This window comes from Delphinus delphis, chromosome 3 (genome assembly GCF_949987515.2).
Source record: "Delphinus delphis chromosome 3, mDelDel1.2, whole genome shotgun sequence".
In the NCBI taxonomy this organism is placed as follows: Eukaryota; Metazoa; Chordata; class Mammalia; order Artiodactyla; family Delphinidae; genus Delphinus; species Delphinus delphis.
This window is the reverse complement of record NC_082685.1, coordinates 108452244-108471632: the sequence shown is the minus strand read 5'-3', so window position 1 is coordinate 108471632 and position 19389 is coordinate 108452244. Positions and strand designations below refer to the sequence as shown.

Genomic DNA, 19389 nt, shown 5'->3' with positions numbered 1-19389 from the left:
GACAGATAGACCTAAATTGTTTCCTATATGGCTGGAGGTTGTACACATGGGGAATGGAAGCAGATAGGAATAAATGAATGAGTGAAGGAATCATGAATGTGAATTAAACGGTAGAGGCGCCTGACATGGACCAAAGATGATACTATGCCATGAACTGGGGAGTATTATTAACTCAACCCTCTACACTTACTGTCAAAACAAATAGATAGTTACATATATAAATACACTAAATCTCATAATTTAAAATACCTAATTCTAAACAATTGGCCCATGTTATCAATCTTTTTAATCTAAAAGATAAAATAAAGAGTAACAATTTTACAAAATATAGGTGCATAAAATAAAATTTCTCACAGACATAAGAGAGACCCAGGAAAAACACTGGCTTTTTCCAATGGTTGGTTGTTTTTTAATTGAGATTTTTTTTTTTTTTTTTTTTTTCTGGCCACGCCATGCTGCTTGTGGAATCTTAGTTCCCAACCACGGATTGAACCCGGGCCCCTCAGCAGTAAAAGCGCCAAGTCCTCACCACTGGACTGCCAAGGAATTCCCAGAGATGTTGTACTTTTAAAAATAAATTTTATTTTTAAAAGAATTTTAAAGAAAATTATTTTATTTTTAAAAGAAATTGTAATTTTAAAAGAAAATTTACATAGTAAAAAACATATCTGTAACTAAAAATCTATAGGCTTACTTGAGTTTTACCTCTACTGAAAAGTAGACTTCTCATATAGAGTGACAAACTGAAATACACTTACTCTCTAGTACCATAACTCTGATTTATATCTTATCTTTTAACTTTACATCATAGACTAGATTTTTTAAAGAAATATAACCTTCTGCTAATAAAAAAACTAGACTTTTTATATCTCAGTCCAAATATAAGTAGAAACTGAGGTTCCTCCTAAGTGATAAAATTTCAGCAGATTCATTTTGGATAAGAAATGAACCAAAATGATGAACATCTTACCTCCAGTTATTCTTCACTAAAAATTTATTTAATAAGTAAATCCCCTAAAAAATCACTTCTCATATAATTTTTATTGTAGTAAAAACCACATAACATAAAATTTACCATCTTAACCATTTTTAACTGTACAGGTCAATAGTGTTAAGTATATGCACATTGTTGTAAACAGACTCCAGAAATTTTCATCTGGCAAAACTGAAACTCTATACTCATTTAAAAACAAATGTTCACTGGAAAAAAAATGGGTTCAAATATGGATTCTATAAACACTAAAATGTATGACCTTAGGTTTCTAACTACTTTTGTCTCAAGATTCTTTGTCTATAAAAGAGTATAATGTCCACCATATTGTTACTGCAAGATAATGAAGTCACTAATTTAATATGCTGTGTTCTGTAGGTCATTCAAATATGTTAGTAGTTTATTAAGAAATTATACATTAACCCTTTACCTTTTTTAGATGACCATGGATTTAAAGAATACTGACTACTATTTTCATGGAGTAGAATTATTGCCCTCAAAAAGTAATCACAAATCCATGTGACTGCCAAGCCAAATGAATCTTTGGCAATATCCTATGGAAAAATATCTTTACTTATGCCAAGTAAGGGAGAAAGATTTCCTGGCTGCCTAAATAAGCTTCAGGCAAAAATGCTTATCCATTTCAAGTGTTCCAGTAAAGAACCTTAAAAAATAGAAAGTCAACTACTTTATCCAAAGAGAGTTCAATTAATATGATTTTTTTTTAATTTCCAGATTTCAACACATCTATAGAAGAGATCATCATCCAAATTAAAAGAAATCCTTTTCCTTTTCCATAAGAACAATGAACCATTTATTTGTAGGTTACTTGGGAGGGATAACACCCAAAACTTTGCTTCTCTTCTCCCTGTTGGTTCTGTATAACTTGAGAAGGTGATAAGATAAAACCCAAAACCAAACTTTCTTGTATTATAAAGTTAACTTAAATGGAGAAATGAAAAGTTCTATCTTTATTTCAATTATCATGTCAGGAGAACAAAGTCTTTTGGCTTTTCAACACTGCAATGCATTGGAGCATTAGATTTCAAGGCCTTAAAATTGGCTTCAAAAGATGGGCGTTGATTTGATGTCTTATGTCAAATCAAGGTTATCTCTGATAACGTTCACTTACATGAATTAGAAAATCTTTATAGTAATCCTTAAAATACTATATCAAAATCTTTCTACCTTACTTGGCATAAGTAAAGATATTTTTCCATAGGATATTGCCAAAGATTCATTAAAAGTAAAAGAACCTACTCAATTAGAACCATAATATAAATTTACTTCAGAAATTAAGTATGCAAAAATGAATGACATATGATGTTAAAGCATCTGGTTCTTCAATTTTTTTCCTTAATTCTTTTCTTTCAGTTTCTAAATATGGAAACTATCATTCTCTTTTTTCAAAATAAAGTGGTAATCCATGATGCATAGTGTGGATAAATACTTCAACGTAAACATATATTAAAAATTACTGGTCTTTATGGAACAAAGTAATAATAATTTACAGCCTAGACTGCAAGACATGCAATAAGAGTAACGCCAATGCACTCTGTAAATTTACTTTTAACATCTTGTAAATAACGTTTTAAATGTTTTAAATAGTTTTGCTTTTACATGTTCAACTTCCTATCAAAATTCTAACAAGATTAAATGGAATCTCTAAAACTTAATTTTTTAAACTAAGTTCTGAATCATATCTACCAGAAGAAATGACAATTTGCTTGTTTTTCCTGTTTTGTTGCTTTTTATAAGAACTTCCCTTTTTACAGATACAATAAGTTACATATGCAAATAAATAAGAGGAAAACAAGCAGTCTGAATGCTGCTTTTATATGTGGTATAAAGCTTTGCAGTTTGGTTACTTTGAGTGGTTCACACAGAAAAAAGAAATCTTGACTACAGGAGAAATTGAGTCTTGTACAGATGCAACTATCACTATTGTACAATAGAGTATCTTATGCTCTTTCTATTAAACATTAAAAAGAAAAAAGACACTCCACAACCCACCCCCACCACTCCTTAGCTATTTTAGTAGCCTGATCCATTGCTGATTAAGTGATATCTTAACTTTTTAGACAATTAGAAAAACAGCACATTCAAGAAACTTTCAACTTCTACCTTCATACATTTTAAATGAATAATTCCTCTCATTATTGGAAGGAAAGAGGTCTGAGAAAGTAATTCTACATTTTAAGATCCTCCAACTTGGATAATTTCAAAAGATTTAAATTTATGAAATATTTTAATTGATTGTTAAAACTGTAGCCTTCTTTGTCAGATAAAATAAATATGCCCAGAATCCCCCAATTATAAAGGTCTTATTACGCTCATTTTAATGTCAATCAGCAAGATCAAATACTATCAGTCATCAACAGAAAAAAATATGAAGGCCCCAATAATCTCAGGATTCCACTGAATGGAAAATATAACTTGGAAGTCAGCCAGAGAAGAGAACTAGTCTTACGGTAATAAACAAACAGAAGAAATAGAGAGGGCTCCCACGACTTTTCAAGCATTACAAAAATGAGTCTCCCTTAGTTATAGTAATTACAATTGTAGGGATTCTCATCACACGTCAACAGCTGAAAGAGAAGGATCAGAAACCCCCATTATAGCCACACAGGTGGAAGCTCTTTAGACTTAAAACTGAAGTATTTGCACTAAGTGATATGTTTCACATAATATGAATTTATTATAATCTACCTAAATTGGATTACTCAAAATCAAGCAGTCTCAAGAACTGTCCTTTATAGTCCTCCAACTCTGTTGATAGATCATATCTATTAGGAAATGTAAGAAATTATTAACCCTAGATTTTAATGATTTCTTTTTTCTTTCTATATAACTTACCCTGATCTGACCAAACATCATGCACTAGACAGTATTTACCTGTAGCAATATAATTTAGCAAACTGAAAGATCTCCCATAAGCCTGTCACAGTGGCTATTTTTGTCTAAATAGGGCCTTGAATACTAAGTAGTACTTATTTCAACTAGTTGAATTTCTATGCATTTAAAGACGCGAAACTTGTTCTCTGAGCCCTGCAAAGGAAGTCCGAAAAATTTTAAACATCATCAGTCTTGCAATTATCTGAAAAAAACAGCAAATGTTTAACTACAGACACCATCAGAAATGTGCATGTTGTATCATAAATACCCATTCATTTAAAGTAGATGAACAAAAGGATGATATTTTCTGATTAGAAGAGTCAAGACCCTTTTTTTTTTTTTTTTTTTTTTTTTTTGTGGTACGCGGGCCTCTCACTGTTGTGGCCTCTCCCGTTGCGGAACACAGGCTCCGGACGCGCAGGCTCAGCGGCCATGGCTCACGGGCGCAGCCGCTCCGCGGCATGTGGGATCTTCCCGGACCGGGGCACGAACCCATGACCCCTGCATCGACAGGGGGACTCGCAACCACTGCGCCACCAGGGAAGCCCAAGACCCTTTATTTTAATTAAAGCTACTTAAATGAATTGGTAGGTGATGCGCCTTTGCCTTTTGTAATTTTTTAACCATATGGATGAAAAGGTCATTGTTTAATTTGTTGTATTACTTATGTATTAACAATAAGAAAATGTGGTAAAACAGAAAACACAGCAAAATATCTCTACGCAATCTTTAGTACTTTAAAGGGCTGGTAAACCTAAAATAAGATATTTTTCATCTTAGTTTCCATTTGCAGTTTGACGAAAATATCTCCCTCCCTCTACTTTACTCTAAATGACAGCAGGCTACTATAACACGTACACAATTCTTCTACATTTCAAAGTTCCTAGCCTTGCCAAGGGAACAAACAAAGTAGATGAGAAGTATATCCATAACATCAACAAATTCTCAGTATACACCATATAGACAACCAACCAGCAAAGGAAATGGACTTATAAAGTCTCATAAATCTATTAAGCAGAAAGATTTTTCTATATTTAAGAAGTATTTATAAGGAAAACATTTAAAGATGATATGCTACCCTCTTAAGCCAGTACCATCATTGCCTTTCCAGTCAATAACTGGTTATCTTACAACTGGTATCAAGACCATTGCCCTTACTGGAAGATTTTTCAAATAAATGCCGTTTTATTCAAGTTCCCAAGAGAAAAATCAAATTGACCTACATATGCTCCTCACTGTTGATTTTAAATGAATATAAGCATGCTAAATTAATGATCAAATGAAAGTACTTAAGAATTTTGCTTAGAACAGCAATGGTTGTAAACTTTAGTTAATTCATTTCATGTTGCAACTATATTAAATATATATTGACAAACCTTAATTTATTGTATCTTTTATAACTATATAACAAAAAATAAATAACCATCTTAAACCTGTCAGTTACATTTCAAAGCTTTAATGAAACAGTCATGAGATTTATGTAAAAGGCAAATATGCTATTAATGATATGCTATATAGAACTAATTCTTATACTTTAAATTTTTTAAATTCAAATATACTTTTAAATAACAGATAAGAAATTAGTATTTTACAAATGACAATTAACACCATATTTTGTAAACTACTGACAGGGCAGTGGCTGGATTCAATGACCTTTTTCAGGATTCCCACAGCACCCTCTGCATACCCATTATACGGTGTGTTACCCAGAGTGGTGATCACTGGTAGTGGCCCTCCTCTGGGCAGTCAGTCCTAGTGGGCGAGACTACTGTGTTATTCAGATCTGACTGAAGAAGGCTCAACAGAGGCTGACATATCAGAGACAGTTAGCATTTCTTAAATGAATAAGAAATGAGAGCAGAAAGCAGAAGGAATATTATCCCCACCTCATAAAATGTATACAAATTTATAGTACCATAAAGTAGTTAAACAGGTTTTAAAAACTAATTTTAAGTGCTAGGACATAGAAACAACCTAAATGTCCATCAACAGATGAATGGATAAAGACGATGTGGCACGTGTATACAATGGAATATTATTCAGCCATAAAAAGGAATGAAATTGAGTTATTTGTAGTGAGGTGGATGGACCTAGAGTCTGTCATACAGAGTGAAGTAAGTCAGAAAGAGAAAAACAAATACCGTATGTTAACGTATATACATGCAATCTAGAAAAATGGTACTGATGAACCTAGTGGTAGGGCAGGAATAAAGATGCAGATGTTGAGAACAGACTTGAGGACAGGGGCGGTGGAGGGGGGAGGCTGGGATGAAGTGAGAGAGTAGCACTGATATATATACACTACCAAATATAAAATAGATAGCTAGTGGGAAGCTGCTGCATAGCACAGGGAGATCAGCTCTGTGCTTTGTGACGAATTAGAGGGGTGGGATAGGGAGGGTGGGAGGGAGACTCAAGAAGGAAGGGATATGGGGATATATGTATGCATATAGATGATTCACTTTGTTGTACAGCAGAAACTAATGCGACATTGTAAAGCAATTATACTCCAATAAAGATGTATTTTAAAAAAACACTAATTTTAAGAGCTATTTTGACCAAACCCAATTATTCAAAAAGCTCTGTTTTCTCAGGCCATTCTATACAAAGAACTGGAAGACTTATTTCAAATGCATAAAAACTTGAACACTTGTCCTGGGTATTCTCCATTGGTCCTGCCTTTCTGCCCTGCTGTGACCAGGAAGACTGATCTCTACAGAGTATATCACCTCAGGTCCCTTACCCTATGGCTCCCAGTTGGGCTCTACAGAAAGGAGGCATCAGCTGATCAGAGGGCAGGAGAAGAAAGAAGATCCCCTCCCTGCCAGGCCTCCAGCCTCTGTTTACAGTGGGTCTGACCATGGCTGTGGTCCCCATCATAAAACCACAGCTCCAGGAGAGTAGCTTTTCTACAATGACCACAGTGTTCATCAGGTTCTGGTAACTGCTCTCTCTCTTTTCCCCTCAGACCTAAGAGGGGTAAAAAGCTTCTCTTGTTCCTAAATCCTGGGTGTTCCTCTATCCCCAGTAGGTTTTAATCATGCACATACCTCATTAAACTCTTTAATTATTCTTTTAAGGTAGCTATCCTACTGGGGATCTGACTAATACAAACACAGAAACATTTTACTAACTAGCAGCATCTTTGCCAGTGATTGCTGTATCATGGGCTATTGTTAATGATATCCCCATCTTACAGAAAAGCATCATTTCTTTGGTGTTAACTAACTTTATTGTTATAATCATTTTGTAATATATACACATATCCAATAATCACAATATAAACCTTAAACTTATATATGTTGTATGTCAATAATATCTCAAAAGCTGGAAAACAAAACAAAAAACCCAAGTTTTATATTAAGTATTTCTCAATCCAAAACCAGAAAAACTGTCTGAGCTTCTCTCTGGACATGGCTTGGTATTACCAGCTTGGTATGGTCAAGGTAGATTTTTCTGAGGTGCAAAAATTCTGTATATTAGTTTCCTACTGCTACTGTAACAAATTCCTACAAATGTAATGGCTTGAAACAACATAAATTTATCATCTTATAATACTGGAGGTCAGAAGTACTAAAATCAAGGTGTTAGGGGGGCTCTGTTTCTTCTGGAGGCTCTAGAACCCATCTGTTTGCCTTTTCTAGCTTGGTAAGGATGCCAGCATTCCTTGGCTCATGGTCCCATCCTTCACCTTCAAGACCAGCAGCATCTTCCAAAACCAGATCTTCCCATCTCTTTCTCTGCTTCTGTCACCACATGGCCTTTGCCTGGCTCTGAAACCCTTGTCTCTCTCTTATAATTGTGATTACACTGAGCTCATACAGATAAGCTAGGTAGGAAGTAACCCATATCAAGATCCTTCATCCAAGATCCTGAACTTAGTCATGTCTGCAAAGTTCATTGTACTAGGTAACATATTCACAGGTTCTAAGGGTTAGGATGTGGACATCTTTGAGTCACCATTATTTAGCCTACCATAGTCAGTAAAAATCCAAGGTGCTGGTTGGAAAAAAAATCACAAAGATTGGAAATGGAAACATCATTTAATGTTTTAGTAAAAACTTGCCTATACTCTAATCTTCTTGGCCCTGAATCTGTAAGCCCAACTCACTTACAAAACTGACCAGTACCAATCTGAATTAAAAATGAATTAGTAAGTCATTTCCCAAAATGAACTTCTACCTGAAAACTATTCCTAGTATATACATACACATATGTATATTGTGTAAATGTATGTATTTTATGTAAATGTAATGCATTTTATGGTAAAAAAAAACTCACTGAAGTTTTTTTCATTACAATATTTCTAAATGAAAGAATAATAATATCAGTCTCTCAGGTTAATTCGGGGGGAAAAATGCTTATTGAAACACCTTTAATAGCTTCCTAATAATAGCTATTGCTTAAATGTACTGATAAAGTATACTCATAATTTTAATCCAATTATAAATCCAATGTTTACATCACACTGTAAAAAAATGAAACAAAGGAATTGTTTCTATTTTTTCTAATAGTCAGTACTACAGAAATGACTATGTAATAGATTCAATATGGTTGTACTATTGATCCTGGACCACATGGAACTTTCCAGATGCCCTAGTCCAAAAACAAACAAAAAAACCAATAGACCATATGCTGGTTGGAAGAGAGAAGTAGAATAAACTCATAATTAGAGGAGAGAGTATTTTTTCTACACATTACATATTCTTCTATTTATTTCTGCCTCTAAAATTTACCAAGTAGAGTAATTTATGCCAGATTACTTTGCCTCTAGATACAGAAAGAAGAATGGAGAAACAGCTCCACCTGAAATTATAACCTGAGTTCTTAACTGGCATCTTCCTCTCTGACAAGCATTACATCCATGTTGCTAAATCTCAGATACCAGCTAAAGAATTTGGAGCTATTTGTGGAACACTCTGGGTAGCTGTAATTCTGCCCACCTTCTTAGCAACTGTAAAATGTTTTCTTTAACCTTTTTCCTTAACCTCTCTCTTCTTGAGTGCATCCAACCCCAAGTAAAAATGGTGGATATGTGTAAAGAGAACTATCCACGCAGTCCCCTCCCACTCACCACCCTCACAGCTCCCATTATTTTTTTCCCCCGTATGAAGCAATGAAACACAGTGAGGCAAGATGTTTACAATGGGTAGTGGAGTCAGAAACCTGGGTTTGAATCCCTACTATGCAATTTACTACACGGCCTTGGACAAGGTATATAACCTCACTGAGACTCAGTTTCCCCCTATGTAAAATGGGGCTTATATCAACTTTATGAAGTTGTTGAAGTGATTAAGCAAGAAAAAAAGCCAGACACAAAAAGACAAATATTGCATAATTACACTTATACAAAGTATCTAGAACAGTCAAATTCATTGTTACAGAAAACAGAAAGGTGGAGGGGCTGGGGGAAAGGGGAAATGGGGAGTTATTATTTAATGGGTACAGCGCTTCAGTTTGGGAAGATAAAAAAGTTCTAGAGAGGGATGGTGGTGATGGTTGCATAACAATGTGAATGTACTTAACGCCACTGAAACGTACACCTAAAAATGGTTAACATTTTGGTAAATTTTATGTTATATATATTTTACCACCATAAAAATAAAAAACCAATGTTCTATCAATAATCCATATCAAGAAGCTTTCTCTCCTTTATTGGAGAGAGGCACAAAGGGAAAAAAACCACTACCCCAACTCTCCAAATTGAAGCTAACTGGCAAAAGAATAGAGTTCATCAACCAAAATTAGCCTAAACCTTCATTCGAGTATTGACATAAACTTTTAACTGTCTTCTAGTCCATGATTCTCTGTTGCATCAAATCCATACCTAAGCCTTCTTAAAATATGTATGAATCTCTTATTGTAAAAGAGGCAGCTGTAGTATAATGAAAGAAACACTAACCTTGGAACCAAAAAAAATCTAAATATGACTAAGCTCTGCCACATATTATCTGTATTACCTTAGTTGGGTAAGTCAATCTCCATGTACAAATCTCTACAGTCAATGGGAATTATCACCTACCTCACAGAATTATCGAGAGATTTAAATAAAGCATATTAAAATACCCTGAAACTCTAAAGTATGATTCCATTTATATTATTAAATTTGCTGAAACACAAAAAAGATTATTCTATCAAAAATTCATATTAAAAATATACACACATTTCATACTAATACAACTAGGTAATCTCCTGTAGTCCTGAAAGCCACAGACACTACTACTAAATGCCTATATTATAGAAAACTCTTCTTTAGGAATTACATATTAATCCTATACTAAATATTAGAAATATTTGGGGAGAAAATGAGCTAGATATAGTGATATCCTGTTGTGATATATTTATAACAGGTTACATCCTTGATCCATTTATTCCACAAATATCTAATCAGAACTCCAAGCACTGTGCTAAGCAGTGAGACTACACTGGTGAAGACAACCATGGTTCTTCTCGTCAGGGAACTCCCAATCTAACCAGAAAATGAGACATTAAACATCACACAAATAATCCATAAATTTGTGACAGATGTGAAAAAGGAAAAGTAGAGGTTGCTATGAAGCACAGAGTAAGGGGGTCTAATCCAATCTGGGAAATTTATGAGAAATAATTAGCCAGTTGTACCATCCTTTGTCAACCCAACAGGCTTTAAGTATTTAATAAATCTTAGCTATTTCTACCATCAACATTATTATAAAGGCCATATGTTCCACTCTCCTCATTAGGAACAACTGTATCCCTAGGGTTTAGAAGATAAGAGATATGCAACCTTATTATTTAGGAAAACCCAGATAAACTAAACCCACCACCCAATTCCTCAATAAAAACCAAAACCAGGCTCTCGAAGGTACAGCTTCATCCCAATTCTGACTCATATTCTACATATCCTTGAGCAATTATGCCGATGCTGAGAGGTTACCTCAATGGCAGTTTAGACCTGTCTAAAATGCTCTTAACCCCAAACCTACTCATGACTGATTCTTTCAATATTACTCAGGTTTCTGCTTAAACGTATCCTCTAGGAACCTTTCCCTGACCACCCAATCTAATGTAGCCTCCCAGTCACTCTCTATTATTACGCCACACTACTTTATTATTTTTTAGCACTTATGACTACCTGAAATTGCCTACTATATTTATTTACTCATTTATTATTATATGTTTCCCCTTCAAACTTGAAAGTAAGTTCCATAAGGCAAGGACCCACTTTATTCTCTCCATATCCTCAAGATATATCTTCCTTGCCAAAGACCTCCAGTTCTGTTTAGGTAGTCAGGTACAAAGGAGAAATATTTCCAGCCCACAGGATGACTGATTTAAGCCAATTATGGTAATCCCATTACCTTTGCCAGTAACTGGTTTAGGAGAGGAATTTTACAGTTTTCTTCAATAAGGCAAAAGAAGATATCTGCTAAGCACCTCCAGAAAAGGTTTTCTCTCTGATTAATGAGACATAAAGGAAAAACCTTGCCCTTTTTCCTGCCTTCATACTTGGTTGTGTGACAAAGTGATACTGGGAACCTGATGCAGGGATGCTGCATTCATGAGAGGGAAACCATGACGATGGCAGAGAAGCTTATCTCTTGGTGTTCTTGATTCCCTGAATCAACTCTGAAACTACCTCCTTCCAGACATCCTGTTATGTGAGATTTTTAAGCCCTGATCAATTAAGCCATTTTCTGAGATTTTAAAGCCCTGATCAATTAAGCCATTTTCTATCTCCTGTTTTGATACCTGCCCCCCAAAGCACAATAAACTCTTAAGCCTCTGTTTCTTCTGTAACATTAACAGAAAATAGTACCTACAGTCTAGTGGATTCTTGAGGGGATTAAATGAGACAATGCAAGTAAAGTGCCAAACAGAAACAAAATACTCAAACGACAGTATTTGCTGTTATTGTTACTATTAAACATTAAACTTACTACGACAAAACTCCACAAGCTCTTTATGTAGTATTTAGGATTTTGTTACTTTACAGAAAACATTCATTTTAATCCTGTTTAAATAAAATCATTTTTAATAAAATAATTCATTTACCTCGCTTTCTTCCATCAGTAAAGAAGCTTTTGGTTTTGTTCTCAAGTTTGAAGTAGGTAAAAAGAAGAATCAAGGCAAATATCAGATCATTGACGAAAAATAATCATTAATTTCAGGTGAGACCCTGTTTTTAGCATCAACTCCTCCCTTAACTTAGACACGGACAGAGCCTCATAAAAATTTTCATCTACTTACCTTCACAAATATTTCATCAGTATTTTAATATTGCTTAGATTATACTAATTAAAAATTTAAAATATTTTAGTAACTAAAACTATATTATAGTTATTTTAAAATTCTTTTAAAAAAGAAAAAAAATGAAGTGTTATACTTCAGTTTCTACAATTTTTTCTGTGCTCAACTACTTGTTTGATATGCCATGAAGCAAAATTAATACAGAAGATCAAAAATAAGAAATTGCTAGGTCATTGGTTCAAGCTCACTCCAGCTGAATTGCGATTTAAAATGTTATGATGGCTCATTACTGTCGGAAAACTGTATGGGCCCTACATGAAATAGAATAATCAAAATTCTTAAAGTGAAATATGAGGGTAGTTTTGTCATTACTAAAGAAGTGAAACCAACTAAATTGTCTCTTTTAAAGATGAACAAAGAACAAATATTAAATCCTTCACTGTATTGGAAATGCCCAGGCTCTTATGAGCCCAGATAAATTTCTGGTTCTGTTAATATTACAAAAACATTATTAGTTCCACTTTTCAAAAATCTTTAACTATCAACCTTCTGTGACAAAAATTACCAGTTACTCATTATGACCAACCATAAATTTGAGCAACTTGTAGGGCTATTAAAAGTTATCTGGAAAAACTCTATTCTTCCCTGGATGGAACATTTTTCTGCTTATTTTTCAACATCTCACACAGTGACTAAGATACACAGTTTGGGGAAGAATAGCCTCTACTATTTCTCTAACACTACTGAAAACAAGTAGGATATAAATCTTGGTAGACCATCCTTCAGATCACTCTTTATAGTATACATAGGGTTTTGGTACAGTAATCAAATAACTCTCAGAGTGCAAGTCATAAGTCATGTGAAGTCTAGTCGTATACATATGTTAACAAAACCTTACATTAATAGATATTACATATGTAAAATACATACGAAATCTGATAAGCAAAGTTTAAAATCTAAATATAACCACTTATTTTTTATCCCAAACTCTTTTCAGATTTTGACAAATATATCCTATTCTATTGTTTAATGCTATTTTAAGGCCCTCCTTTGAGAAACAATAAGTTATTAATAAAATTAATATTTTAGCATGTTTACAGAGGCTCACATACTAAGCAACAATATGTCACTAGTAAAATATTTTCCATACCAATGTCAAAGCAATAGTGTACACACAATAGTAGAGAATATCCCCACATATTCCAAAATAAAATTATAATTATTTTCAATACATATTTTAAATTATACATTCCAAGAAGTAGTTTCATGTCTTTTAAATCCAGTACATTAATCCTCAATCCTATGTCCCAACATTAATATAACAGTTGTGATCTCTATGGAAGAGAGAACATTCTAAATACAAAATTTTTTTCCAAATTTTACTTCTAACTCTATAAACTATTGGGGTGAAGTGTTAATAAATGGCAACCTAGGTATTCCAACCCCCACCCACAGAGTATGTTTCAATTTTAAAACAAAATAATTCTATTTTCTAGTAGTAATTGAAGATGTAAGACACATTTACTTCACTACTGCAAAGCAACTAAAACTTGATGCTTTTTTTTTCATCCTGAATTGGTTTTATATGGCAAACTGGCTCTAAAGTGTGGGAATAAACCTTTCCATTTTTTTTCTTTCATAGCTCTGAAAAAATACATTTCAAAATACACTAATACTATTTCTAAGAGTAATAAACCTGTAGATAAACAATACTAAAATTTAACTCTCAACATCTTACGCTTTTTTTCTTCAGGTTTGTTCCTTCAAAAAATCATTTTTTGGATACTTCTAAAATAATGGAAAAGAGATCAATCAAAAGAAAAGCTCCTATAGCTAAGATGACATATTAGATACCAGTATTTTGGAGGAAATATCCTGGGGATTGGGAAGGAAAGAGTCAATTTAATCTTATAGAAAATTTCATCCCCATAAAGATATTCCTTCATTAGTTTTAGAAATCTTGAATTGCATTAACTGCATTAATGCAATCAAGTTTCTGAAGAGATTTGTATTACTTCACTTGTCTTAACTTTATTTCCTTCAGAAAGGAAGGAAGGAAGAAGAAAAGTTTATCATTTTTAGGGGGGCAACTTAATAAAAATGCCGGTAGATACTAATCTCTACAAACTCTCTTTTATATGGAGTAGTATTTACTTACTGTTTTTCCTAAATGACCAGAATTCGACTAAATTCTACTTCATGTATAAGCATGATCATCTATATGGAGTAGCATTTAAATGATCTTTAGACTTTAACCACTGAAAAATGAGTATATGTTGTTTTCATAGTTTAAAAACCAAAGTTACTTTTCAGAGTCCCAGGTTAGATGCACAGTTGGATTTCTGTAGTTTCTGACAAGTTTACTTAATATCACTGTTCAGTATGTGTACCTTATGTTCAATGTTGCTTTACAGCAGATTCATCTTTCTGTGCTATTACTCAACTTTAAAGATGAAATTAGTTTAAGAAACAGCAGTATCACAACTCATCTATTTGCAGGTGCCAGTTAATCTTTCTGTGGCAGTGTGGCATACAGAGTAGCTTAAAGTTCAGCAACATTTCATACAGAAATTGTTCACAACTACAATGTCTAATTTCAAAACTTAAGTGATAAAACAAATCTCCGGAAGGAAAAATCTCAAGAAACAAGGCTTCTCCATTATTTTAGGCTTCCAACTTTCCCTCCTGAAGTTTGTCTTCCCCACACCACACACATATCTGTAATCTGTTAAAATGGAGTTTATAAGCATACGGTGCACCAATGGTTAAAACTGCATATCTGATCAATCTTTACAGTCTGTTATACCTGATTATGTAATGTTGTTCCCTAAATCTGTAGCATTCTACCCTAAATCAAGAAAGCAATCTGTGACAGTGAAAAAAAATGCATCTTTCATCTTCCACTACAGGCTTTAAGCAGAGATATCTTTGTTAGAAATCCAGCTAGTAGTGTAACCCTGGGCAAAGTTACTTAACTACTCAGAATTTTCTTATTTCTTTAATGGAGAAAAAAAAAATCACTACCTTGCAGAATTGTTGGGAGAATTAGAGAAAATATATATAAAGTGCTGAACACAGTGACTGACACATAGAACGACAAATAAATAATGATTACTGTTTTGTTGTTGTCGGTTATTTTTGAAATACACCTAGGCTAGAGAATATGGAACTCAAACTTCCAAAGTTCTTATTTTGGAGGTCATTGAAAAAAAAAATTTCACACTGAAAAAATGCCCTTGAGTCTAACATCTTCATTTATTCAACACTATTTGATGCTTTTGACATTTGAAGACACTATTCTTAATGTCAAGGATACCTCAGAGAAGAAATTGGCAGTATTATCCCTTGCCCTCAAGAAACTTACATTTTAGAGGAAGATAGACATTAACCAATTCCACAGTTACCTAATTGCAATTGGGATTACAGTGCAGTGTTACAAAGAAAACCTGCTAAAGGGGTAAATGACCTAACAGGATCAGAATTTAAATTTCTACACAAACATCCCTCCTCCCTCCAAGGGTTTTCAATCACTCTCTCTATAATTAAACCTAATCCAAACTTTTGTATAGACTTGATCTGTCTGGCTTTTAAAACAACAAAATCAGTAATTAACCTGACTTCAGCCATTTTTATGTTCAGAACTGTATAGTGAAAATGTAGAACCTGTGCAAAACCTACAAATTAATTTCAAGTATTTCATATAATGACTTCTTAACAAAAGAGAAAGCAAAGATATAATATAGGTAAGGGTCTGTCTGATATTTACTATGAACTCACTGGAAAATACATTTCTTGACAGATTAGAAAACCAATATTTTTATTTTATGTGCATGCCATTATTTTTAATAATGACTCAGTTTTCAGAATGTTTTTATTAGAGTAAAATAAATATTTACATATTCATTACTGAAAAACAGTTCTGTGACTTTTAAGGCCAGTACAATTCTGATTTGCTTACTAACAGAGCATTTGTCTTCACTCAGGTACCTTTTAAAATCTGCCACCTTAAAAAAATTTTTTTTTTTTAAATCTGGGGGCATCCATTTTAAAGACAACTTCAAGATTCCTATCTTCAGAACTTAGTAGGTTGTTTGTTGTAGAATACTGCCGTTAAAGTCCCAAGTACACATACAGGGAAAAAATGAGTGATCAGATCAACTCTCCCAGCAAAATGAAACTAAGTCTATCCCATAAAACAGAATCTATCTCAATGTTTGTCTTAGATTCAAGCAACATTCACCTAGAAATTAATGCAACGACAATTAACCCAGAACAATCATTGTCAATTCTCCAAAAGTGGCCTCTTCACCTGTATTTAGTTCATAAGGCAAACCAGTCCAGGATTCCTGCTGCCAATTATAATGAATGGAAGAAATATATTTAAATCAAATAGCACCATCTAGCAGAACCGTCACCACTTTGCTTACAAGAGTAGATGTTACTTGGTGTTCAGTTTGGTAGATTTGACAGCAAAATGGCAATATCACAGAATCAGAGCTGGAAAGGACTACAGACACACCAGGTTCAACTTCCTCATTATTGTATTAGATACTTAAAAAATTTTTTTACAAAGTTATCAGAATATAGATTAAATTCAGCCATTCCTGGAAGTTCAAGTAAAATACAAAATTATTTTAATTCTCAAATTCAACCACTCCCCAAATAAATAAGACCTCAATACACATTTCAATTCCTTCACTTCCAAAAATGTGAAATCCAAATACTCTGTAATCATTAAAACATCTTCCCTAAATGTCTCTATTTTCTCAGATATATTGCAACCAAATAATAAATGCACACAGATTAGGCTATTTCAAAACTTCAATTCCAGTAACTTGCTGTTTCTTAACCAAGCTATAATGCTAAGCCTTTTACATACTCCTTGTCACAGCAACAAGATCCTGAATATAACTCAGAAAATACCTCGGGGGGGGGGGGCGGTGAATACCTCTCCGTTAATTTTTTTTGTTTTGCCACATCAAGGCCTGCCTCCCCTAAATCCTATAGGAATTATGTGTGTTGCTGCCAACACGAAGATTAGGAAATGTTCCCATCCCTAGGGCACAAGAAACTTTCAGGAGACGACTACTAACTGCCTCAAGCTAGGAGGGAAACTCGGTAGTTTGCACGTTCGGTTTTTATTTACGCAGCTATTTCCGCGCGCAAGGTAACTAAAGCAGCTTTTGAGAGATGCTCTCAGACTTTTACCCAGTCTGAACCCCTAGGAAAGGCAGAGCGCGTCCAATGACAAGGATACACTTCACCCTCAGAGTGGAGGTTGTTACTGGGAATCACTGTAAGATCTGCTGTACAGAAAAGAGGGGTTCTTCCTCAGTGGTCACAGTCACTATTCGCTCTCATTGTTAGTAACAAGCAAATCACAGTTACAAGTACATAAGAATAGCAGCAAACAACCCTGCCTCGCAGCTTGCCGTGACCGTGGCATCCCAGGCCGGGAGGGGCTCTTTTCTCGCCAGCCTCCCCTGGGCTCCCACCGAAGTTAACACCTGTATCTCCCCGCCACCCCGACCAAACAACTAACTCCTCCCCGCATCCACGCTTCTACCCTTCACGCAAGTCCCCGTTCGGACCACTGCCCCCTCCCCACCGCAGACCGCCCTCCTCGCGCCGGCCGCCGCGGCTCCCACGGCTACCCCTCCGCGCCCCGCGACCCCCGCCCGGCCCGCCGCCCGGGCCGCCGAGGCCCCCAGACGTTTGGGAGGTTGCAAGTCTCCAAAAAAAGTTCTCCAGCCGCCGCCGCCGCGGAGTTGGGTCGCCTGAGAGCGGCAGAAACGCCAGCCTACCCCAGCAGATCCCGCTTCTCGCCAGCACACTTTTCCTCACAGGGAACTCGGTCTTAGACTCCCAAACTTCAGCGGCGCCCCTGGCGCCCCCTGCCCGGGCTCCGCGAGGCGCGCGGGGATGAGAATGCCGCGTCCCTCCGCCCGCTGGAGAAAGCCCCGACGCCCACCCGACCCACGGCCGCACACGCCCTCCGCGCCCCGCGCGCGTCTCCGCGCCCGGCGGGGCCCCGCTCGGCCGCTCCGCGCCCGGCTTCCGCCCGCCGCGCGCCCGGCACCGCCGCCCTCGCCTTGCTCGGCGCACTCGGCGCACCCGGCCCCGAGTCCCGGCGCCCGAGCCCCCGCCGCGGCGCCCCTCGTACTGCCGGCCGCTCGCGCTGCCCTCCCCGCCAAACACCCACATTCCCTCCGCTTGCCCTCCTCCACGCAGCTGCCCTTTCTCCCCCTACCCACGACGTCTCTCCGCTCCCCGCAGCCCCGGACCCCAGCTCTAAAGTTACTTTGTGAGAAGATGAAGCCGCGGGTTATTTCCCTCAATCACCCAAACAAGTTTCCAATCCCCGCCACCAGCACTGCCGCCGCCCCCCGATACACTCGCTCCCTCCTGCCGCCAGACCCCAGGGCCGCCCGCCCCGCGCGAGCCCCTCCTGGGAAACAGCCGCTCCCCGCACCGCATGCCCCACCTCGCGTACCCCTCCCCCTGCCAGCCCACCCCAGGCTCTCCCCGGGCGGAGAGTGTCTGTGTGTCTCCGAGAGAGTGTGCGAGTGCGTGCGTGTGTGTGTGTGCGCGCGTGTGAAGGCGGAGGTGGGTGAGAAGCGGAGACACTTACTTCTCCCGGGCCTGGCTGTCGGACGGGACGGCGCTGCTGTTACTCTTGCCTTTGCCGTACATGCTTGTGCCGAGAGCAGCTCCCACTGTCACGCACCTGTCAACCCATCACAGCCTCCCCGGGAACAGCCCCGTCCCCATGGCGACCCACGCAGCTACCCCCACTATTGGCCGCCCCACGCCAAAGCTCCGCCCCCTTCGCCCAGGCAACGCATGAGACTGACAGGCCTCCCCCCTCCCTCCGGCCTGCCGAAGCGCGCGGCGGCGGCTACAGCCTAAGCGGCAGTCTCCTCCCTCCTTCCCTCCCTCCCGGGTTCCCTCCCTCCTTCCCTCTCCGATCTCCTCCCTCCACCCGCTCTTCTACCCCCCTCCCCCCTCCGAACCCCGGCGCAAGGGGGGAATTAGAAACTGCTCTAGAAGGATTTTAAACAACTGGCTGTTCTCTCCGTCGCCGCCCCTCCCCCCGCGCCGCCCGCGCTCGGCTCCTCACTGGAGACAAGGCGCTGGGAGGAGGGGAAAGTGCGGCCTGGAGTCTCTGGCAGGAGCCGGCGGAGCTGGAGCCTTGGCGGCCCCAGACTTCTGGGCGCCCGCCGAGTACACAGGCAGACCTACGGCCCCAGCCGCCGTGGGCCCCCCCCACACCA

General features: G+C 37.5%; 1 protein-coding gene across 6 annotated transcripts in view; it reads right to left on the bottom strand.

Moving 5' to 3' along the window:
* The window catches only part of SSBP2 (single stranded DNA binding protein 2), a 299106-nt gene extending 280164 nt beyond the window's left edge, over positions 1–18942 (bottom strand). For all 6 annotated transcript variants that reach the window (XM_060009206.1, XM_060009204.1, XM_060009201.1 and 3 more), the window contains exon 1: positions 18747–18942. In XM_060009206.1, coding sequence (XP_059865189.1) covers positions 18747–18808 — 62 coding nt within the window. In that variant the 5' untranslated portion in view covers positions 18809–18942. The remainder of the gene's footprint in view (positions 1–18746) is intronic.
* Between the last annotated feature and the right edge of the window lie 447 nt (positions 18943–19389).